We start from the raw sequence: 25,342 nt of genomic DNA on the forward strand, positions 1-25,342 counted from the left end.
AAGACTCCTTGAAAAGTGCCTTGGAACATTTTACATTAAAGGCACTATATAAATACAAGTTATTATTGTTAAGCAGTTCCATGGAAGATTGCCTTTTCATTCAATAGCTTCAACTGTTAAAAATGCTTGGAAAAACTCTTGCTTTGTAATGTTGTTGGTGTTGGAATATGCCTTTAAGGATAACAATAGAAGGGAAGTGTATCATGTGATCTAGTCTTAGTTTCACTTTTGCTTAGAGCAGAACACACATACAGCTCCTTTGGTTCAATTAGTCTATTTGGTTACCCAAAAGAATCACACTGCTCCAAGGTCTTCAGGTTTTGTACCGTTGTGTAACTGTTCTCATGAGCCTCGTTTTAATAAGTTTATCCAACATGTTTATCCAAGCCATTATGAGCGGTGCCTTATGTATCATTATAAAAACATGACGCCTTATACACTATGCATATGGAAGGGGAAGCAGAATCTGGAGAACAAACATGGAAGCAGTTGAAACATTTAATGGATGACACTGAATCAAATGGAATAAATTCTTCCCAGGATTATGTCATTTGAATTAATTGAGAATGTTATACATTTAATTTTGAAGATATAGATCCCGAGGATCAAGACCTAAATGAAAAATGTTCAGTTTGTGATATTGTTTTCTCAAGATAATTAATGAGCATTTTGAATATGTTGTTGTGTTGCGGATGGCTTAAGTCATGATTTACCAGGCAGCGGTGATTCATCTTGCTCCTTTATGTTTTTAACAACCTACAGCAGGCACCTCAAAGCACTGGAGCAGTATCACCAGTAATGCCATCACAAGATCCTCCAAATCTGTTGGCAAGGTCATCAAACAGTAGCTCCCACTCCTAAACCAAAATGCTCAATCTTAGGGGATCTCTCGCTGACGAGTATGATTGTCCACCTAAGAAACTCTGTGTTGCTGGTTATGGGTTCTTGCACGGCTGAAGAGCACAATCATAGTGCCTCAAATTGGACTGCACAATCGGTAGGTGTGTCCGTGAGGTGGGATTGGTCCTTGTACTCTCGATCGCTCATATTCCTTTCTCAGCCTCGTTTTCTGGGTCCCCTGTTGCCATTGGGTGTCCTCGAAGAATTGTGTCCCTTCAATCAGGAGGTTCCTCGAAGTGAGTATCTTTTGAGCAAGTGTCTCCCAGGCATTGATGTCTATTGACATGCTCAGTATCCAGGTGTTCATACCACCTCTGCAGGACGGGACATGCCGCTCATATGCCTGAAAACAGGCCTCCAAAGTAACTGCTCTACCCAGGACTTTGTCATGGTAGGAGACTCCCACGAGGTCAGTGGAAACATTTTAGGGATGTCCTCAAACTACCCCCAGAAGAGATCAAACATCCCTGCTGACTCATGGGAGTCCCAGGCTTGTAACCAACCAAAATGGAGAAAGTTCATCTGCATAATCGACACAGCGGGAAACATGCAGAGGCAAAGTCAAGGCATCAGAGGGACAACAATAAACCTCCAAAGAACTATTCTCTCCAACCCTTCAAGAACCACTTGCCCCACATGTGACAGAAACTGCAGATCCCGCATTGATCTTCTAGCCATCTCACAACTCGATGGACCTCGATCCTGAGGGACTGCCTCAGAGAAGAGAGATATTTGTCAGTTCACAGCTTTTATTACCCTTCTGGTTAATGGAGTGGCTGAAAAATACTGTCAACTGAATACTAATTGATCAGGTGCAAACTAGATGCACACTTTTAATTAGATACATTATTTTCAATCTAGTGGGGGTGAAATTAATGCAAATACCATGGACAATATTTGTTTATGGAATGCAAGCATCACTGTCTGGACCAGTATTTGGTGCCCATCCCTAATTGCCCTCGAGAAGGTGATGGTGAGCTCCTTTCTTGAACCACTGCAGTCCATGTGGTGTAGGTACCGCCAGGGTGCTGTTTGGGAGGGAGTTCCAGGATTTTGATCAAGTGACAGTGAAGGAACGGCGATGTAGCCTGCAGGTGGTGGTATTGCCATGTAAACTGTTGTTCTTGTCCTTCTTGGTGGTAGAGGTCATTGGTTTTGGAAGTTGCTGCTGAAGGAGCCTCACTGATTTGCTGCAGTGCATCTTTAGCAGACTCAACTACTAAATATGTGCAATACACTGTGATAAGAATATGTCATGAGACCTGAGTGAGACACTATCACTGTAACACAAAAAGAAGAATATCTAAGAAGGGAGAATGGAAAAAGACAACATTGGCTAAACAGAAGTGAAGGATGGTGTGAGTGTCTGCACAAATTCAGTATTCAGAACTTTTACAAAGACAGTAAAATAAAAACTCCACACAGATAATATATATATAGACATATATAAAATATATATGTATATATATGGTATTATATAGTTGACAAGAAGAAAAACAATGATTCATATACAACGGCATGACATTTCTGCTTTTAGTCATTATGACCTGTTGCTCTTTAGGACTTGGACCAAGATACACGGAAGCACTTTAGGTGTGGGGCTAGGCATTCAAGTATCTCTCGCCCTTTCCGGAATCTTGCTGCAGAGGTGACGTTAGAAATTAAATCATGTGAAGTGGTACTCCAAGGTCTATAAGTGAATTTCTGTGATCCTTGGCTCTGCTGCAGAGTCATCCGTATAGATGCTCTAAAGGGCCTTTTACCAAGCCAGCATGACTCATCACCAGTCAATCTCCTTTCCCTCCCAATCCAGGAATTTCCCAGTCTCACGCTGTGACAGGCTAGACAACACTTTCAGGATACTGCTGACACTGTCAGTAACTGGCATTGGAGCCTGAAAAAAAAAGGAAAAATAAATAATACTGGATTCAACCAGGACTGGATTCATCTAAATATAATCAGAAACAGACCAAAAAGGTTGGGATGTCACAGAAGTTGGTGGCTGTGGCTCGTACATGCCACAGGTTATGTCAGAGTGTTTTCACCAACCATGTCTTAAAGGTAGAATCAGTCCAGCAGAGCACAGCTAACATCATAAGCACACAAATTAAATGGAGCAATGTTAGAATAATTAGATAGATGAACCGATTTATCTCTACACAGCATCCTAGCACAGCTCACCAAAATATCTCAAAGTATTTTATATGCAATGAATTACTGAATCTCTCCAGCAATGGTCACTGCACCTTTAGGTGCATCAGTCCCAAGATTTGAAATGTCCTCTCTAATCATCTCTGCCTCTCTTCCTCACTATCCTCCTTCAGGACGATCAATGAGAGCTTACCTGTTTGTCCAAGCCTTAGGTTCTCTGCCCTGTTCTCACGTTACATGGCTTAGTTGTTCCATAACATCCCTCTGAAGCCCCTTTGGGCATCTTACCATGTCAAAGATACGATGTGAATGCACATTGTTGTTGAAGTGCAGTAGCTGGTCTTGTGGAGGTAAGCCCAGTTGCCATTTGGTGCAGAATAAGTCCCTATAAATTACGAGATGAGTGACCGATTAATCTGTTTTTAGCCACATTGGTTGACGTGGGAATATGAGCCAGGACATTGGAGGAATACACAGTGATACAGCCCAGGGCCAGCTCACCTCTCCTTGTGCCCTGTCATCAGCACCCACCACCACTACCAACCCCCATGCCCCTGCCTTCGAAGGACAATAAGCTTCATGCTGTGGTGATGTGCATCACTGTAAATACACAAGGGGTTAATGTAAATACACATAGGCTAGACAGACTCTAGAGGGAGCACCAGAGACATGACACACAGACATTCAACCAATAGATCAGTAAGATAGCACACGACGAGGGCAGCACGGTAGCCTAGTGGTTAGCACAACCGCCTCACGGCGCTGAGGTCCCAGGTTCGATCCCGGCTCTGGGTCACTGTCCGTGTGGAGTTTGCATATTCTCCCCGTGTCTGCGTGGGTTTCGCCCCCACAACCCAAAAATGTGCAAAGTAGGTGGATTGGCCACGCTAAATTGCCCCTTAATTGTAAAAAAATAATTGGGTAATCTAAATTTATAAAAAAGAAAAAAAAAGATAGCACACGACCAATGGGCATTCACGACACACAGAGAGGTGACACTACCACAGGAGGGCATTACACCAACCCATATAAAAGGACACAGCACACATGATCTTCCTCTTTCCAGTGGAGACACTCAGTGAGCACACAGGGTTGATTTGAAACACATCACACCCATCACCTGGATTGTAGCAGACTGATTCATCAGTCTGAGTAGCTACAGCAGGATTAACAGGAGAGTCGAATCCAAATGGAGAATTGTTACCAGTTCAATAAATGTGTTAAAGCTATCTCCAAGTCTGAACCTTCCTTTGTCAGAGTGCACATCAAGGAAGCAGCTTATGCTCCGACAACAGCATAACAAAACACATGCCATTATTGGTCTGAAATTACAGGCAACTGATTTCAGGTGTACATGCCTGTGTATATCTGGACCTGTAAGTACATATGTATGGATTTTAAATATAGAATTATATCTGACTAATTATTGGAACCACAGTGACCCCGGTGATCTTTGGGCAACAGGCAGACTGCCTGTAATCTGTGCAAGGGCCTGGACCCAACCTGTTGAGCCATGATTGGCTGCGAACACTTCGCTTCGATTTTTTGGATGGGCACCAGAAACCTATACGAGGTCCTCAGGAAGTATCTAGAGGTATTCCAGGAGGGTGCTGGACAAAATAAACAGAGCCAAGGCATGCATTTATTTCATCTTGGGGGCCCAGCCCAGATAGTTCAGAGCACAAGTGGTCCCCCATGCCTTTCCCACAAATCTGGACACCGGGGGGCGGGTTTCTCCCCTACCCGGCGGGGCGGGGGGTCCCGGTGTAGCGGAGTGGCGCCAACCACTCTGGCGTCGGGCCTCCCCAAAGTGCGGAATTCTCCGCATGCGTGGTAGGGGGGTTCTCTTCCGCCTCCGCCATGGTGGAGGCCGTGGCGGCAGCAGAAGAAAAAGAATGCCTCCACGGCACTGGCCCGCCCGCCGATCGGTGGGCCCCGATCGTGGGCCTGGCCACCATGGGGGCACCCCCCGAGGTCCGATCGCCCCGCGCCCCCCCAGGACCCCGAGGGCCCGCTCGCGCCGCCGATCCCGCCGCCACCAGAGGTAGTTGAAACAACGGTGGCGGGAGAGGCCTCTCAGTGGCAGGACTTCGGCTCATTGCAGGCCGGAGAATCGCCGCAGGGGGCTCGCCGATCGTCGCGGCGCGATTCCCACCCCCGCCAATTCCCGGGTGGCGGAGAATTCCGGCCACGGCGGGGGTGTGATTTCCGCCGGTCCCGGACGATTCTCCGACCCTGCGGGGGGTCGGAGAATTTTGCCCCGGGTTACGGCGCTTGGAGTGTTTAGGCATCATCCACCCTGTGCAATTTGCAGAGTGGGCCACACCAGTGGTTCTGGTGATGGAAACAGATAAGTAAGTTCATCTCTGGGGGGATTATAAATTAACCGTAAACAGGATATCCCACCTGGACAGTTACCCCATGCCACGTATGGCGAATTTGTACATGAAATGGCTGAAGGCTGCTCATTCATGAAACTGGATATGAGCCACGCATGTCTTCAGTTGGATTTGATCACTGCATCACGGAAGTATATGACCATAAATACCCATAGGGGGCTATTCAAATACACTCGCCTTCCCATGCGGTCTCTTCCGCCTGAGCAGTTTCTCAGAAGGTGATGGGAGGCATCCTCCATGGTGTATATCTGGACAACATGCTCATAATGGGGACCACTGAAAAAGAACACCTGGACAATTTAGAGAGGTCCTCAGACAATTTTCCCAAGTGGGTGTGCACCTGAAGAGAGGCAAATGCGTCTTTCAAGCAAAGGCTGTAACGTACATAAGTTACTGGATGGATAAGGATGCACCCTGTGGAGGAAAAGATCCAGGCCAGAAAAGGAGCCCTGACTCCTCCACAAAATGCCATGGAACTGGGATTCGCTGAATATAAGCTTCCCCACCAGTGGGTGAGACCCACCCAACTGGCGCTCATAAGAACAGAGTAGAAAGGTCGGCCCGGACAGGGTTTTCCCAATGGGATCTTACTCTATATATATTAGCTGCCGTAGGCAGATGTTTCGTGACCATAAGTAAATCGGCTTCACCCTACCGCTCGGCTTCCTATATCTTAATATCCACCTAACAGGTGACAATTACTTACAAAATGGATCCTTCCACTCAGAGCAGGGGGAGATGTGGAGGCAGAAGGAATTCCAAGGCATGGGCTTTGGCGACTGAGGGCACAACCCACCACTAGTGGGGAAAAGAGAGAGAGGGAAAAACAACAGAGAGTATTGAGTGGGGAGGGCCAAAAGGGAGATGGAGATAGGGAGGGGGAAGGCAATGAATGAACTTCAGAACAGGGATGAACATTTTAAATTGCCGGTGTTGATTGACTGGGAGCCAATTCAAGTCAGGAATGACAGCCAATATTCAAGTTTGGAAGTGACAATATCGACTAACAGGATAAATTGAGGAAGAGGTGGAGGCAAGTGGTATTGTAGAGTTGGGTGGAAATGGTCTTTCTGATGGGAGAATCACAGAATGGTTACAGCATAGAGGAGGCCATTTGGCCCATCATGTTCATCACTGCTCTGTGAGAACAATCCAGCTAGCACCATTCGCCTATCCTTTCCCCTGTAATTTTTAGTTTCTTTCATGTACTTAACTATTTCCCTATTGGAAGCTACAGTTGAATCTGTCTCTGCCGCAACCTCTGGCAGTGCATTTCCAGATCCTAACCACTTGTATCAGAACAATTTCCCTCAGATTGCTTTTGATTCCTTTGCCAATCAGTCTATTAATTCTGGCTCTAGACACTTCCACCAATGTGAATAGTTTCTCTCTCGCTATGCTATCCAGACCTCTCATGGTTTTGAAGACATCTGTAAAGAGGACAAAGAACTTCACCAAACTCCACGCAGACACTCAGCTTGACCAAGATTTGCCATACTTCAGCTATTGACACTAGGCTTTGAGTAATAGAACCAATGTGAATGCGCCACAACATCTGTCTCTCTGCAGGCCTGTCAGAAACATTGAGATGGTCACCTCCTTAACTACCCCTCCCCTGAGGAGGATGAAATTTCTGGCTCAGTATTGGAGCTGCTGGAATTCCAGGCTCACTAGCTGAGTGAGCTAGCTGTGAGTGCTGAAGTGGTGATTTCAAAATGAGACCTCGACCTCCCACTGCGCATCCGGGTCCACGTGAAATCAGAAAAATATTCATTTAAATATCAAAACTGATGAATAGATTTTATTAAGGGAGGGTATTACGAGTTACAAAACCAAGGTGATGTAATAAGTTAAGATACATATCAGTCATGGTCTCATAAAATGACTGGAAGAGTCTTCAGTGTCTGCTTACCTACTTATTTTCATCTGTTCCTACTCATTTAACAGGAGAATGCTTTTTGAATGCCTTGAGGTCAAGAAACATGCTATAGAAATGGAAGTCTTTCATATACACTTGCATAAATAATATGCTGCTCACATTATTTAGGCTCAGACATCAAATATATCTGGAAGGCGACCAGCACTTGCATCCAGAAAGAGGGAGAAGTTTGAGGGGGTGGGGGTAGTCGGGGGGGGGGGGGGGGGGGGTGGATGTGTGCAGAGGTTAGCCTTGTGATGGGCAAAGTAAACTGACTCTAGGCCTAGGGCCCACTTTAATCTACTTACCTCCATACCTCCCATGTCTGTTTGAACCCAGCCAGGATGAACAGCAGTACAGAGGATCTGATATTGTTTCAGATCCTCTGAAAGACACATACTCGCCATGTTTAATGCAGCCTAAAAATGAAACAAAGGAAAATATCAAATACATTCCAGTCCAAGTTCCATGACACATTCAGAGTAAATGGTATGAAGAAATTGGGAGCACTGAGCACATGGCTGTGGAAGCTGCTGTAAGGTACACACAGTACACACAAGACAAGGAAAGGTATGTTAAACCTTTTTTCTTTGCCAAAACTGTTAGGACACCCTGGACCAGCACACAGTAAATTCGAGGCCCAAGTGCCCTGGAGTCACAACACAAGTTAATTAACCAATAATTCTGATAAAAATACTGTGACAATAAGCAATTAATATTACATTATTATTAAGTGTTTGGCCGTTGGCTGCCCAATAATTACAGACCCCAGGTTTGTAAATGTAAACATGATTGCTGTTTATTTATAACAAGAACAGGCATGAAATATGCAGTGAGTTCAACTGGTTAACTAGCATTTAACTCCTGACTCCCACTTTAACTGCACACATCATCCACCCACACACAGAAGACAGAAATAAATACTCACAGTCTCTTTGGAGAAAAAGTAGATCCTTATCTTTGTCTACAGCCCGTGATGACTTTCCTGTGGATTGATTTAGTCAGGTTTTCTGTGGTTTCAAGAATGCAGTACTCACAACTTTTAGCAAACCTCTGGAGGGAGTTATGTTGCCCAAAGCACCTTTCTGGAGAGAGTTATATTGCTCACAGTATTTCAAAGAGGTACCTTATTTCACGTCAAACTTTACTTTCAGTTTGTGGTTTATTTTCAGGCCTCTGTAGTCTCAGGAATTCAGCCCCCACAAGCTTTCAGGAGAGAGACGCAGCCCTCACTGTAGCCTTCAGGAGACAGTTAGCTAGTTCTTTCTGGAGAGAGTTAAACTCGTTCTCTTCACCAAGCTGCCAGAATCAAAACTAAACTCAAATCTTGGAACTCTGAAAAACTTCCCAGTGGAATTCTATCCAATCATCACCTGTTACCGGCAGAGCACAGCCCCTTGAGTCAATCCATTGACCACCAGCCAATCAATCAAACTGAGTCCTAGCCCATCTTTGTTACTTATGCTGGCCAGTCGGCATCTTCTCGTTGAAAGCAGCACAGACTTCTGCATTCAATAAAAAGACATGCCCAATAATCATCCATGGGTCAAAAAGATAATGGGAGAAATAAAAGAAAGGGGAAATAAGGGAATAAACAGGGAACACACAGGCAGGACCCTTACAAACACAAATGGGTCTGAGATTCTGGGAAACCTGCAGACTTGACAGAGAGGTTGGATGAAGTGCAAGCCTAGGTCATCCAGTGTTTATGATGCAGCATCTGTTTGAAACCCCAGCTAACCCAAGCTATTGAGTCTTCTGAATCATTACAAGAGGCCATTAGTGTTTGCATTTCAGCAGTGCTTACCCAAACCACCCTTCCAAACGTAAGAAGAATAGACTCTTAAATCTTGAGCTCCAAAAATAACCATTACACCTCTTTGAAAGATAATAAATTTCTTCTGGGATTAATTACTTTTGTGAATTAAAGTTTGGGGGATTTTGTTAGAGAGTTAACAGAGCACACACCATCTCTTTACTGGCAAGGGTTCTACTGAGGCCTATGAAGGGTGTCATGGGCCAAACTGTGGGGTTTCTCAGGAGTTCCTGAATATGCACAGAGAAGGGTTGGATGCTTGCCCACAACAATTTGCAGTTTGAGAACACTTTCAGTGGTCAATAGTGCCTCAGAGGTAGTAATCTTGAAACTGCAGTGCAGTACTGAGGGTATGTTGCATAGTTGGAGGTTTTATCTTTCAAAGGGCAGCACGGTAGCGCAAGTGGATAGCACCGTGGCTTCACAGCGCCAGGTTCCCAGGTTCAATTCCTCGCTGGGTTACTGTCTGTGCGGAGTCTGCACGTTCTCCCCGTGTCTGCGTGGGTTTTCTCCGAGGGCTCCGGTTTCCTCCCACAGTCCAAAGATGTGCAGGTTAGATGGATTGGCCATGATAAATTGCCCTTAGTGACCAAAAAGGTTAGGAGGGGTTATTGGGTTACGGGGATAGGGTGGAAGTGAGGGCTTAGGGGGTCTGTGCAGACTCGATGGGTTGAATGGCCTCCTTCTGCACTGTATGTTCTTTGTTCTATGAGATAAATGGATGCTTTGTCTCTGCTCCCAGGTATACATTGAAAATGCCATAGCACTATTTGAAGAACAGCAGGAAAGTTCTCTCTGCTGTCTTCATCGATATGTATCCCTTAGCCAACATCGCTAAATAGATTGGATGGATTATTGACAGGGCCTTATGGTCTAAAGAAGATTTCCTTTTTTCATAAAATGCCAACAAATTGTTGAGTTGTTTTTTATCTGAACCATGGGGCAAAAACCTGCCCTGATGTCATTCATCTGTCATTAACTTCTTGAGCCTTCACAAGCACCTTCTGTCCTTGATTAACCAGACCTTTATATCGGGAGAGGTTTTCCATACTTTCACGTTGGCGGTATCTTCCCGTTCTGCCAATAGCGCCCCCTGCTGCAGGTTTCACGGCATTGAGGTTCATTCAACTGGAAATCCTGTTGACAACGGCGGGACCAGAAGATCCCGCCTCCGGCCAATGACGGACTGCCCTTCGTTGCCACGAAACACTCGGTGAGTTTCTCAAAAAATCCCACTATCTTTCCTAATATCACCTTTGGTTATTCCACATGATTGATTTTGTAATTCCCTCCTGTCTCATCCCTAGCCTTCAACTAACTTTCAAAGACTCAATTGTTTGTGTTGGCCTGTTATTATTTACTTATATCTTTTAACAAATTATTCATAATAGATGTCCTGTCCAAGTGGTCTAATTGCTTTTCAGACTAGGGTATTCACTAAAGTAACTTCTATTCTGCGCACTGAATTTTGCATTCCAGCAAGTATCTTAATTAGGCAAGGTTAAGTGAAAATCCCAACATAGTTTTAGAGAATACTTATTTGTTTTACTTATCTATCCAGTTTGCTCTCCCACTATTGACCAGGGCCTCTTTACACGCTAACTACAGCCGCTATTACTTAAGAATAATACTCCCATTGGGGAGTAAGCTGTGCCAACTGGTAGAAGAGCGGCAGATATATGGGAATACCACCACCTGGAAGTTCTCCTCCAAGTCACTCACCATCCTGACTTGGAAATATATTGCCGTTCCTTCGTTGTCGCTGGGTCAGAATCCAGGAACTCCCTCTCTAATTGCACAGTGGGTGTACTTACACCACATGTACTGCAGCGGTTTGAGAAGGCAGCTCACCACCACCTTCTCAAAGACAATTATGGGTGGGCAAGAAATGCTGGCCTAGCATTTAAATTATTATTTTTTTTATAAGTCCATGAGGAAAGGAAATGTGCTCTCCTTATCAGTAAGGCCTACATGTGACTCCAGAAGCACAGCAACATAGTGGCTGAGCAAGTTGCTCCATCATCAACCAACATCTCAAAGGCAATGTTGCCTTGAGAGCAGCTCTCACGCCCATAAATTAATGAAATAAAATAATAGTTTCCCTGGCATGTTCTGGGGAATCACAAATGGTCATTGGAGAGTTTTTAATTTTCCATTTCTGTATCAAGTAGCTGTATCTGCATGGCTGGTGTGGATGTGAATTATTACTTCACTTGAGTTTTGCAGAAGATCCTCCAGATCAGGTCATTCACAAGATGTTTGTTTTGACTTTGTGCCCTCGCACATGACAATATATAGTAGTGTCAATAACGGGTACCTGGCTGAAAAATGGGCATGACTGGGTACTAAATGCTCCTGGATGTTAGGTATTCAAGAAAGATAGTGAAGCAAAAGGAGGGTGGCAATGTAAATTGAGACTAATATATATCACAGTGCTGAAGCGAGAGACTGTCCTAGAGTAATCAAGGACAGAATTTATTTTGCGAGAGCTGATAAATGTGCGAGCATTACACTACTGGGTATATTTTATAAAACACAAACTAGTGGGAAAGATACAAAGGAACACAATAGGCAAGAAATTACAAAGAGGTAAAAACCAGTTAGAATGGGGGACTTCTATTATCCTAATTTATACTGAGACAGTGAAAGGGAAGAGGGGGACAAGAGTTTTTGAAGTGTATTCATAAGAATTTTCTTAATCAGTATATTTCCAGTCTAATGAATAAAGACACACTGCTGGACCTGATTTTAGGGAATGAGATAGGTCAAGTGGATCAAAAGACACTCAGGGACCATTTGGAGAATAGTGATCTTAATATCATAAGGTTCAGGTTAGGTATGGAAAAGAACAAGGAGAAATCCAGGATAACAATTATTAATTAGGGGGATGTACAATGGCATTGGGGTGGGAACATATGAATGCCTTTAAAGAAGAGCTAATTCAGGTACAGTCAACGTGCAGTTATATGAGGGGGAAAGGTAAGACAAACAAAGTAAGATGAAGCAGAGAAAGGGTGCACGTGACAGATATCAGGTGGATAATATGAGTGAGAACCAGTATGAATATAGAAAGTTCAGAGGAAAAGTGAAAAAGGATATAAGAGCAGTGCAGAAAGAGTACGAGTAAAGACTAGCAGTAAATATAAAAAGGAATCCAAAAGTCTCTTTAAGGATATCGTAAAGCGATAGTTAAAGGAGGAGTTAGGATGATTAGGGACCAAAAGGGTATTTACGCATCGAAGCAAGGGGTATGGCTCAGATACTAGTATTTTACATCTGCCTTTACCAAGAAAGCATTTTGGGCGAGATTCTCCGCACTCCCGACGGTGCGGAGAATAGCGTGGCTCGTAAAATTTTACGGCCACGCTGTTCCGACGCCCTCCCGCTATTCTCCCCCCCCCCCCCCCACGCCCGACTCCCGATACGAATCGCTGCCGCCGTTTTTTTACGGCCGGCAACGATTCTCAGCTGATCAATGGGCCGAGTTCCCAGTCCTTTACGGCTGTTTTTACGAACGGCAAACACACCTGGTCTGGCCGTTCGTAAAAACGGCCGTAAACACTCGCATTTTATAACCATGGCACCGATTGGCACGGCCGTGCCAAGGGTGCCATGGGCCCGCGATCGGTGGGCACCGATCGCGGGCAGCGGGCCCGATGCCCGCGCACTATTTGTCCTTCCGCCGCCCCGCAGTATCCATTCGCGGGGCGGCTGAGGGGCATCCCGGCCCGCGCATGCGCGGGTTTCGCGCAAATACGCGATGACGTCATCCGCGCATGCGCGGGTTGGAGTCTTCCAATCCGCGCATGCGCGGCTGACGTCATATGACGCGTCAGCCAGCGCTAACTCGGGCAAGCGGGCTTAACAAAATTCGTTAAGCCCGTGATGCCGGAGCTTACGGCGTCGGGCTGCTAGCCCCGACCAGGGACCAGAATCGGTTCCCGGTCGGGAAGGGGGGGGGGGGCTGGCGTCAAACCTGCCCGGGTTTGACGCCAGCCTTACGATTTCTCCCGGTTTGGGAGAATCGCGCCCATAATCCCCAAGCCATCGTGAAAGAGATGCTGGTTAAGAGAAAGTATTAGAAAACCTGGCTGAACTAAAAGTTGATAAATCACCAGGACCAAAGGATACTGTGGGATGCGGTTGTGGAAATTGCAGAGGTACTGGCAATTATCTTCCAATCCTCCTTAGATACAGGGATATCAGATGACTAGAAAATTATAAATGTTACACCATTGTTCAAAAGGATGTAAGGATAAATCCAGAATCTACAGACCAGTCAGTTTAGCCTTGGTGGTGGGAACACTTTTCGAAATGATAATTTGGGACAAAATGAAGAATGACTTGGACAATTGTGGATTAATTAAGGGGAGCAATAATTTATTGAGGAAAATCACGTTTAACTAACTTGATTGAGTGTTTTGATGAGATAGCATAGAAGGCTGAGGAGGGTAATGCAGTTGGTGTGATGTTCTAAAAAGTGTTTGATTAAGTGCCATATAACAGGTTTGCCAGCAAAGCTAAAGCCCTTGGAATAAAAAGGACATTGGCAGCATTGATACAAAACTGGCTATGTGACAGGAAATGGAGACTGAATGGTCGTTTTAGGAATGTGGGACTTAGGAGCAGGAAAAAGCCATTTGGCCCTTGCAGCCGGTTCTGTCATTCAGTAAGATCATGGTTGATCTGGTTGTAGACTCCATTCCACTTTCCTGAATTCTGCTCTCTCCCCCCCCCCCCCCCCCCACCCCCCCCCCCCCCCCCCCGCCCCCCCCACCACAACCCTTGGCTCCTGTCTCTATCAAAACTCAGTCTAACTCTGCCTTGAATAAATTCAATGATCAAGCTCCTCTGCTCTCTCTGGCAAAGAGAATTTGCCAGACCCTTGACCCTCTGAGAGAAAAATAATTTCTTCACATCTTAAAAGGGAGACCTCTTATTCTTAAACTGTGTCTCCTGGTTCTAGTCTCCACCATAAATGGAAACATCCTCCTGGTATCCACCCTGTTAAGTCCCCCCAGGATCTTGTTTCATAAGATTACTTCTCATTGTTCTCAACTCCAGTACGTGTAGACTCAACCCGCTCAACCTTGCTTCACAGAGTAAGCCCTTCATCCCAGGAATGAGTTGAGCACAATTATGTGTAGAATCTTCAAGACCCACCAGCCATGGAGGGGGTGGGGGCGGGACTTAATTTGACATGAGATGAAAAGTAATTTTCCCAAAGGCAGGATGAACTTTTACAATTATGTTCTCCGGACTTCAAGCTGGTTGAACTTCCTAACAAACAATTTCGGGAAGCCCTTTTGCATGTATTAGCAAGTCATGCAGCTTATCAAAAGGCCAGCTCACCAGAATTGTGCTTCCTCTCCAAATTAAGTTCCCTGCCAATCACAAATGAGAACATTCACATTTATGACTCTATATGAGAGGTGTACACCTGGCGAGATTGACTACATCCATGATTTTGAGGTGAGTAGACGTTCCTTTGGCCTCCTTAGGGACAACGCACAAATGTGAGCCCCTTGACTGAGATTGGGTGCTGGTAGGCCAAGCTGCTCAAAGACTGGACAGGGGAAGCAAGACCAGTGGGAAAGGGTAGGAAGGGCAGTGCAGAGGCTGAACACGGGAGTCAGTGCAAGTGGAGAAGGTTGGATGGCTGTCCAGGGGAAAAAGGCAGACTGTCCGATACAGGGTGGGAGGCAGCAAGGGAAAGCAAGGGTGCAGCGATGTGGAATAGTGGAAAGGCCTTGCTTGTTGGATCTGTGGGTCCTGTAATTGGATGGGGGAGGGAGTTTCAGGAGGGATGTTGGGAGTGAGATGGTCTCAGAGAGCAGGTTGGTGCTGCCTATGGTGAGGTCCTGGGGGTTGAACTGTGGGTACAGGCAGTGGAAGGAGCAGTCATAATGAGGAGGGAGAGGCATATGGTTGGATGGCAGGTCTAGAGTAATAATCGGCCAGCTGAAGGATTCATAGGGTGAAATAGTCATGGTCACAGAAACAGACAAAACACGGGTGAAGGGCCAAGTTGGTGGATGATACAGGAGGGTAGAAGGTCATAAAGCATGTTTGAAATGTGGCACACGTTATTTTTTAATTATCTCTTCAAAAATGCAGCACGGTAGCATTGTGGATAGCACAATTGCTTCACAGCTCCAGGGTCCCAGGTTCGATTCCACCTTGGGTCAGTGTCTGTGTGGAGTCTGCACGTTCTCCACGTACCTGCGTGGGTTTCCTCCGGGTGCTCCGGTTTCCTCCCACAGTCCAAAGATGTGCAGGTTAGGTGGATTGGCCATGATAAACTGCCATTAGTGACCAAAATTGCCCTTAGTGTTGGGTGGGGTTACTGGGTTATGGGGAGAGGGTGGCGGTGTTGACCTTGGGTAGGGTGCTCTTTCCAAGAGCCGGTGCAGACTCGATGGGCCGAATGGCCTCCTTCTGCACTGTAAATTCTATGAAATTCTTTCGTCCTGTAAATCCTCAAACAGGGAAGAGGGAATTTTCAGGTGGGTGGAGTTCAAGGTGAGCGCACTTGACTGACTGAAGGGAAACCCTAAGAATCTTGAGGCAACTGGACGAGAACATTCAGGAATGAGCGTCTCTCCCATTAATACATGACTGTGCATCCTGACTTATGGGTCTCATATCATCGCGATCCCAGCAAGGTTTGGAGCTGATGTTCATTCTGTGTGATTTCCCATCTGCTGCCGTCAGAGTCAAGGATGAAGGGCGAGACAGAAAGAGATGCCTCCAAGGGGCACAGATGGTGGATAGCAGCAAAGTCCTGACTCTAACCCTCCACCATTCTAGGTGAATGATCATTGCTGACAAGAGCTTTCTATGATGCCACGGCAATGGTATTCTATAGAATCTCAAAGGTAATGGCGGCAGATGGAATAGTGTCTAAGGGAGGGTTCTCGAAACATGGTGTCATCACCCTGGGCAAAGAAAAACATCTCCATGCACAGTCATGTATTAATGGGACGGATGCTCATTCCTGGTCTTCTGGAATGTCCCTCACCTGGAATTGATGGCGTGGGGATGTTGTGTCTAGACGGAAGCCACACACAGGGCTTGATGTCTCTGAGATGGAGGCAACCTGCAAAGAATATGCTCACTAGATTGATTTCTGCCATTTGCTCACAGATTCATTGAGGCCCAGATGTTGAAGGCTCCAGGCAACACTGCCTTTCTACTGTCTCTCAGTTGGATGAGGAACAGCAAGGAGTGGCATAGGCTGGCATAGGGCCAGGAGGAGCAATGACCTGAGCAGCGAGAGGCAGTGAGGTCTCAAGAAGATCCGGATGCTGGCCACCAAGAGATAGTCCAATGGTGGCACTGACCTGATCACTCATATACCACAGACAGTGCACCAATCTACAGATGAGTGAAAGGCAATGCTGGTGGCATCTTACAATGTTGAGAATGTTGATGCTCATATCTGCCAGCGCATCCATGAGGACATGAGGCTTGGAGGCAATCCCATACCAGTGGCACGAATTGTCACACTTAAAACCTGACATTTCTTTGCCAGTGGCTTTTCGCAGGACTCCACCGTGGTCCCCTGCACCACCTCCCAGTCAATGACACACATGCGCATCTGGGGGGTGACAGATGCTGTGTTCAGGAGAGTGCACAAAGTTGACCAATTCTGGCTGGATCTTGAAAGCCAGGATGCAAGAGTGTTGGGTTTTCCAGCAATCATAGGATTCCCACAAGTGCAAGAAGCAACAGCACACATGTGGCCTTGAGAGCTCCCTGACAACAATCCTTCATAATCATCAATAGGAAAGGTTTCCACTCTTTGATGTGTGATTGCCGAAGACAAAGCTGCCTGTTTGTGCAAGACTCTCAGGGAGCTCTCACAATGCTTATATTCTGACCAACTCCCAGTTGCCAAAGGTTTTTGAAGGACCTCGGCCATTGCAGGACTGGCTCCTTGGAAACAAGGATACATCCAGAAGATCTGGCTGATGACGTAAGTTCACCATTCACACACTGCCGCTGAGGAGATGTACAATAATAAACATGTCTCCACAAGAGCCATTATTGAGCAGACAATAGGCTTCCTAAAGATGAGATTCAGATGTTTGGACCGCTCAGGTGTGGCTCTCCAATATTCACCACAGAAAATGTCCTGGATAATTGTTGTCTGCTCCACCCTGCACAACCTCGCACTACGAGCGGGTGAATGTCTTGGCTGAGGGAGACGTGGAGGACCAAGATGTCTCCGCCGATGATGAAGAAGGCGAATGGAAACTTCATGAGGACATCCAGGATATCGCTGAGGCACATGCAGAGGCCACTGCAAGGGTATGACACAGGAGAGGGGCCCGAGCCAATCAGATAACTTTCGGGCAGAGTAAACTGCCACAACATTTCCTTTACTTTTTTTTTCATCCTCTGCTGGCTGGCAGGCCCCAGCTCCTTTTTGATAACAGACATTATACTTCTCTCTAATGTCTGACTTATGATTGCTGAAGTAAATTGCACTACTTAACATCTGCCCTGCATGGACCAAACTGTGCTGATATACAGAGCCTAGCACTAAATGCACATATTAGAGCCAGTAAAGCACTCCATTATTCCACGACCTTGAGCGCCTGTAATTAGAAATTAAATCTTTCCCATGCCCTCACAAAATCAGTATGCATGGTACCTTGGAAGTATTATCAAATCTTACCTCAGCAGAGATGCACTCATGTCACCCTCACACCTGCTCCCAATGGGAAAGGAGTAGCAGACCTGACAGAGCGCTCTTTCAGGCAGAATCAGATATACAGGCCCACAGGGAGGAACAACATGAGAACACCATTTGGCCCCACAAGATTGATGCAGTGAAGCTAATTTTCCTGGTCCCCAATTGCCACTCACCCATGGTAAATTCATACCTCATGATGTACTTACCATGCCCAAAAATGTTGAGGTTACTTTGGAGTCTACTCACTGAGAGTGACTCACCTGCACCACTGGTTGTTGAGTAATAACTACTCTGGACCCTCCAGTTGCAGAGACTCCTACAAGTCTCAGTCCTACATGGCCTTAGTGTTTATGTGAGACTATGATCCATCATTTTGAGCACCCCAACAAAGGTAAACATACTTTCTGCATTGACCCTGCAGAACCCGATAAGAGCTACTGATTTTTTGCATGGATAGCTTCCAGGACACTTCTAAACTATGCAAGTGAATATATATTTACAAGTGCCAAAAAATATATACACTGATTGTACACTTGTTCCACCTGTGTGCCATCAAAACTTCTTCATCTTTCTTTTTCTATTACTATGTCTAGGTGCAGCCGCAGCATCCACGGCTGAGAGAGAGGCAACCTGTTGACTGCTGGCCCTTTTTGGCCGTGCTGACATTGGTGGTGTCCATTGCTGATCCAAGGCCTAGGGAGCTCTAGTGTGCCAAGGGTCTCCTGCTCAGGTGCAGGTGCACCTCCTCGGTCTGACCTGCTGGAGACAGTCACTGTCAGAGGGGTGATGAAGATAGAGGGGAGATGGAGCAGCAGGGCACCTGTGGAGTGTATTGACTGTAGCCCTCAGAATGCCTAGCCGGCACTTCTCCTCACATATATGCTGCTCATATTTCCTCAGCAGAACCTCTATCCTTGTTCTACCTATGCCGTTGGTAACTTTGTGGACCATGACAACTGGATCCTCGCCCTCCCGCATTCCTCTGCAGCCCAGATGAAATATCCTGAACCCTGGCACCAGGCAGGCAATACAACCTTTGGGATTTTTGATCCAAGTCACAGAGAACACTGTCTATGCCCCTAACTATACTATCCCTGTTTACAATTACATTTCTGTTCTGTCCCCCCAACTTGAATGGCTCCCTGTATCACAGTGTTGTGGTCAGTTTGCTCATCTTTCCTGCAGTCCCCGCTCTTGTCCACACAAGGAGCAAGTGTCTTCTTGTGAGTGCCACGAAGAGTCCAACACAAGTTTGTGAGTCAAACGAAATGTAGTTTTAATTACTCTAATATTTAAACAGTACTCAGGGTGGCATGGTAATACAGTGGTTAGCATTGCTGCCTCACGGCACCGAGGACCCGGGTTCGATCCAACCCGGGTCATTGTCCATGTGGAGTTTGCACATTCTCCCCGTGTCTGCGTGGGTCTCACCCCCACTACCCAAAGCTGTGCAGGGTAGGTGGATTGGCCACGCTAAATTACCCCTTAATTGGAAAATAAATTAATTGGGGACACTAAATTTATAGAAATCTCTCACTGGAACCTGGCTGGCCAACTCTGTTTATACAACAGAAAAGGTTAACGATTGACCCACCCTCTTATGGGGGAGTTCATAAGATATTCCCCAAGATCCATGGGTAACCAATTGTCCCCACCCCAATAGAATCTGCGCAGGTTACAACAAAACTCAAACATGCTGGACAAGGACAAAGTTTGAGGCTCCTGCAACCCTATCTCCTGGGTCCCTCTATCTGCCTCATTCATAGTCACACCCTTCTGTCTCTGATGACTGGTTGAATTCAAGATAATTAATCTGAGGTGTGTGACTGCCTCCTGAAACACAGCGTCCAGGTAACTCTCCTCATCCCTGATGTGTCACAGCCTCCGAAGTTCATCAACTCTAAGCCGAAATTCCTCGAGCACCCAACACTTGTCACGCGGAATCATGATGGGGCCCACCAGCTCCTGTATCATGCATGTACAACACATCAGCCTGGCCCTGTAGCTCTGTTTTATTTCATTCATTTTTAATTTGCTTTTTATTTTAAATTTCCAACCGGCTTTTTTAAAAATCTGTAAAACATTTCTCCTTTTTACCTTTAATCTGATAGAAAATTAGAACAGGGAATTTGAATTAGCAGTTACGTACCACCCAATGAATTTACCATTTTGCTGTGATGCTAGTCCTGGAACTTAGCCCACTGCCCGAGTCGAGGTGTCCCCCGAGGTATTCACTTCGGTCCTGTGGTTGGCACTGGACTGCATATGGCACAGTCACAGGCAGGGGTGGCATCTTCAGCCTGTAAATGGGGAACAGGGAATACAGTGGGGGGGGGGGGGGGCACTCGATGGTCTCATTGGGGGGGGGGGGGTGGAGTATTGGTAATTCACTGTGCATGGGGCCTCAAGATGGAGAGGGGTCATGATGACATGGGCATCCGGGCATCCACAGAAAAGAATCCAGAGCGAGAACAAAGGTATCAACAACAATCATGATGGGATCCAGGAATATAGGGAGGAGGAATGTGTGTGATCTAGGGAGGGGAACCTACACATGATGCTCTTCCAGGACGATAGCAGGGCTTGGACGGTCACCGGGGTGTGGGGTGGGGGGCTTGGAAGCTGATCACATAATAGAGGGAGCGCCACCATTTTGCCAGCCGATGTTACGTTACAGTTGAAAAATAACCTGGGAAATAAATCACCAAAATAGGGGTCTGAGGGCTTGTGGGAAGAGACGACAGCTTCACTTTTGGGCCAATTGAAGGGGCATCCTAATAAATTCAACAAATGCCAATTGAAGAACATTAACTCATGGTGCGTAATCTTATGAGAAACCATTGCAGCAAATTTTTGATTGGGTTTGAAAGGTCCCCCATGGGAATGTGCAAAGATCACAAGGATCCAGCTGTAATGGGACAACGGCTAATGCACATATGCAAAAAACTCCAAAGAGGCTTTGAACGCTTCAAGGATTACAGCCATTACATTAGTGCAAGGCTGAGCTCTAGTATACTCCAAAGAAGACATACTAACAGTGCGCTGACTCAGGTTGCTAGCTTCTCACCGCACTTGAGCAGATCCTACCTACTCTATGAAAGCTCTGACATGCCTGGGGCATATAGAAGAGGGTGGGGGGGGGGGGGGGGGGGGGGGGGGGTTTCTTCCAGTCATTATTAAGGCTTTGTGACAGCAGCATGGGACAACCTGGGGATGGATTGTCTGGAATCAGCACAACCCGAGGGCTTAATAATGACTCCCTATCTTGCCAATGGAAGGTGTTCATTACAGGGTCCCACAGATACAAGGAGGATTGCAGAATGGATGGAGTAATCAACACTGCCTTTTTCATGACTATCAGGCAGCTGAAGAGGAGAGGAAGAGCCCATGGTCATTGTCTAGGACATAAAGAGCCTTGCCCTGAATACAATGGGCAAGTGGGGCCCCATGAAAATCCAGATGCTGAGTCTGACAGACCAACACCGTGGAGGCATTTGGCTCAACATATAGATAAGCAAAGGAAAGTGCCATAGATGACTTTGCTTATCAAGGTATGTGGTGGTTCACATCTTTGGGACAGACTGACACCACACAGCCCGAGAGGTCATCCATAAGCGTAAAGGTAAGCCTTGTTCAATGTTTTTGCAAGTGGTCCATTCCAGGACTCCACTAGGGACCTCTGTGGAATATCACAATCCTCAAATCAATGACATCTAAGGTTACTGATGCCCAAATTTGGCAAGGTACACAATTACATTTCGTTCTCCCTGAATGAAGCCAGCAAGGATGCCAGAACAATAGAGTTTGCCGCGATGTCTGGATTCTCACCGGTGCAGTCTGCCATCAACTGCACACATGTGACTTTGAGAGCTCTCTGACAGCTACCACTTCACTTCATCAACAGTAAAGATTTCCAATCTCTCAATGTGCAGCGGATGGGTAAGCACCAGAACTACATTATACAGGTCTGTGCCAGATACCTGGGAACTCCCACTTCTATTACATTGTGAGTCATTCACAGGTGCCAAGGATATTCAAGGGCCCGCAGTGCCTTCAGGGTTGGCTCATCCATGGTAAAGGCTACCCCCAAAGATGTGCCGGATGACACCTGTTCGGAGTCGACAGTGCTAGACGGGATGTAGAATGCAGTTCATACTGCAACATGCTCCTTGATTGAACAGACCATTGGCAGTTAAAGATGGGTTTCAGCTTTCTGATCCACTCTGGTGACACTCTCCAGTACTCTCAACAAAGGGTCTTCCAAATCATTGTGGCTTTCTGCTCTCCACACAACCTAGTGCTCGAAAGGAGGGCTGAGGTTCCAGATGGAAGAGCTGCATGTCTCGTTGTATGAGAAGGTTGGTGAGAGAGGTGAGCTCAATGAGGGTGAGAAGTTGAGGTCCCGGAGGACAAAGTCATAGCACAGGCCAGACGTACCTGTGAAACGCCTAAGGCCTCAAGGTTCCAGGACGATGATGATGATTAGTGCCTCTTTCACCTGTGCCCTTAGCCTCAACATTAAGACTGTCCTAAACATCCTCAGCACTTTAATGAAGGGCATCAATCTTTGAATGATCGGGTGTGATGACAGCCTCATTCTTGGAAGGCTCGGCAGCCTCTGGAGTACATGGCCATTCTCTTATGGGATACGAACTCAACCAGCACAGACTGGAAATAAATTAGATGTGGTACCATCGTTTGAAGCATCGCACCAACATTTCACTGCCGATGGTAGCCATCAAGCAACAGGAGCAGCACTGTGAAGCTCACTGAACTCATGGCCATTTGCCTGGAGGAGGCACAAGGTGCCTCAAGCAGAACAATCATTAATGATTGGTTCTCATGTTAATGTCTGAGGTCTGATCTGAATCTGGACTGCACCATTTCTCCACAGGACGTCCATAATGCAAGAATAATCACCTGGCTTCAATATCATACTGAATCCCCAGCATGAGATTGTTTTTTCGGATCAGTGACCTGTCATTCTCAGCCATAAATACTAACCTGAGAGTCAGGTCACCTTTGTGTGCACAGAGCGAACATCAGTAGCACCATGTCTGATCATTGATCCAGCCTTCGTATTGAGTTTCCTAAGTTCCCATCCAGCATTGTCTTGGTATCTGCGGTCCTGAAAATGCTGACACTGCATTTAGATATTAATTAGTAACTTCATTCATAAGATGTGGTGGACCTTCACTATGATCCCATTGGAGACCTCCACAATTTCATTCCAGCAGTTTCAGATGTACACAAGGAAAGATAGAACCCTGATCACATTGTCACAATCAGAGTACTATGCCGATTATCCATCGGAGAGCTGGCTCAGAAACATACATAGAAACATACATAGGAAATAGAAGCAGGAGGAGGCCATTTGGCCCTTTGAGCCTGCTCCGCTATTCATTATGATCATCAAGTTCAACACCTTGATCCCTTTAGCCCCAAGGGGCTGGTTTAGCACAGTGGGCGAAACAGCTGGGTTATAAGGGTCTGGTTTAGCACAGTGGGCTAAACAGCTGGCTTGTAATGCAGAACAAGGGCAGCAGCGTGGGTTCAATTCCCGTACCAGCCTCCCCTAACAGGCGGCAGAATGTGGCGACTAGGGGCTTTTCACAGTAACTTCGTTGAAGCCTACTTGTGATAATAAGCGATTATTATTATTATAAGAGCAATAGTTAAGTCCTTCTTAAAATTCACAACATTTTGGTCACAACTACTTTCTGTGTTAGTGAATTCCACAGACTCACCACTCTCTGGGTGAAGAAATAGCTTCTCACCTCAGTCCTAAAAGGTTTACTCCCTTATCCTCAAACTATGACCACTAGTTCTGGGGCTCCTCACCATCGGAAATATTCTTTCTAAATCTACCCTGTCTAATCCTGTTAGAATTTTATAAATTTTCGTGAGATCCCCTCTCACCCTTCTGAACTCCAATTAATATAATCCTAACCATCTTAATCTCTCCTCATGTCACAGTCCTGCCATCCCAGGAATCAACTTGGTAAACCTTCACTGCACTCCCTCTATAGCATGAACATCCTACCTCCGATAAGGACAATATTCCAAGTGTGGCCTTACCAACTCCCTGTACAATTGCAGTAAAACATCACTATTCCTATACTCAAATCCTCTCGCTTTGAAGACTAAGGTACAATTTGCCTTCTTTACTGCCTGCTGTACCAGTGCAATTACTTTCAGGGACTGATGCACGAGGACATCAAGGTCTCAATGAGTATCCATCTCTCTCAATTTACACGTATTCAAGTAATAATCTGCCTTCCTATTTTTCCTATCAAAGTGGGTAGATAACCGTACATTTATCCATTGGATGGCCTCTACTTTAATGTTAGGTGTATTGTAAATCCGCCTGATGAGTTAAGGGCATGGATTGACACACAGAATTGTGGTATTGTTGCCATCATAAAGACATAGTTGAGGGAGGGGCAGGATTAGCAACTCAACATCTTTTCCATAGATTCATAGAATTTACAGTGCAGATTGAGGCCATTCGGCCCATCGAGTCTGCACTGGCTCTTGGAAAGAGCACCCTACCCAACCCCACACCTCCACCCTATCCCCATAACCTAGTAACCCCACCCAACACTAAGGGCAATTTTGGACACTAAGGGCAATTTAGCATGGCCAATCCACCTAACCTGCACATCTTTGGACTGTGGGAGGAAACCGGTGCACCCGGAGTAAACCCACGCACACACGGTGAGAACGTGCAGACTCCGCACACACAGTGACCCAAGCTGGGAATCGAACCTGGGACCCTGGAGCTGTGAAGCAATTGTGCTAACCACTATGCTATCGTGCTGCCCCAATATTGCGGCATAGGACCATCAGGCAAGACAGGGGAGTGTGTAAAATAGGAGGTGGTGTTGCATTATTAATTAAGAAATGTTAAGAATTGAGGAAAATTAAGATTAAGAAACAAAGTAAAATAGGAAGTTAATTAGTGGCAAACATCTGGAGAAATGATGAGATGCAAATTCGCCTAACAATGGAAAACAAGTATTTTATGTATGTGACTGTAGAAAACAATGGGCTATAGAGGTGTTAACTTCAAAGAGGAGAGATAAAGAGATTGACACGGACCTGCCAAAAGCAAACTCCACAGGGTGAATGACATCAAAAGGAAATAAATAGTATAACTGCAGAACACCAACTGAAAAAGGAGCGAAGGCTAGCTAACAACAGACTGCAGCAGTTGTAGATTTAGTCTCCCGAAAGAAGCAGCCATTTGGCCTTCGCTGAACCTGAACACTATCTCCCAGACGTGGCAACCTTAACCTGAGGTGGTAATTATTTGCTGGATTTAGCTCCTAGAGCTATGTAACATTGGATAATGTTTGGGAAAAGGTGTGTCTCAGAGTTCAGAAAACGTAGGTATTTGGGTCCAAAAGATAGTTTCATGTAAAATTATGTGTGTATAGTCATCAGTGTACTTAATT

At 46.0% G+C, this 25,342-nt stretch overlaps 1 protein-coding gene across 1 annotated transcript in view; it reads right to left on the reverse strand.

Annotated features, from left to right (window-relative positions):
* Window positions 1-2,416: 2,416 nt before the first annotated feature.
* LOC119974707 (C-factor-like) overlaps window positions 2,417-25,342 on the reverse strand; it is a 72,153-nt gene continuing 49,227 nt past the window's right edge. Inside the window, exons 5-6 of the mRNA XM_038813849.1 lie at window positions 7,677-7,787; window positions 2,417-2,794 (exon numbers count right to left, since the gene is read on the reverse strand). Of these exons, the coding sequence (XP_038669777.1) occupies window positions 2,681-2,794; window positions 7,677-7,787 (225 nt within the window). The 3' untranslated portion in view covers window positions 2,417-2,680. The remainder of the gene's footprint in view (window positions 2,795-7,676; window positions 7,788-25,342) is intronic.

Source organism: Scyliorhinus canicula, chromosome 12 (genome assembly GCF_902713615.1).
Source record: "Scyliorhinus canicula chromosome 12, sScyCan1.1, whole genome shotgun sequence".
In the NCBI taxonomy this organism is placed as follows: Eukaryota; Metazoa; Chordata; class Chondrichthyes; order Carcharhiniformes; family Scyliorhinidae; genus Scyliorhinus; species Scyliorhinus canicula.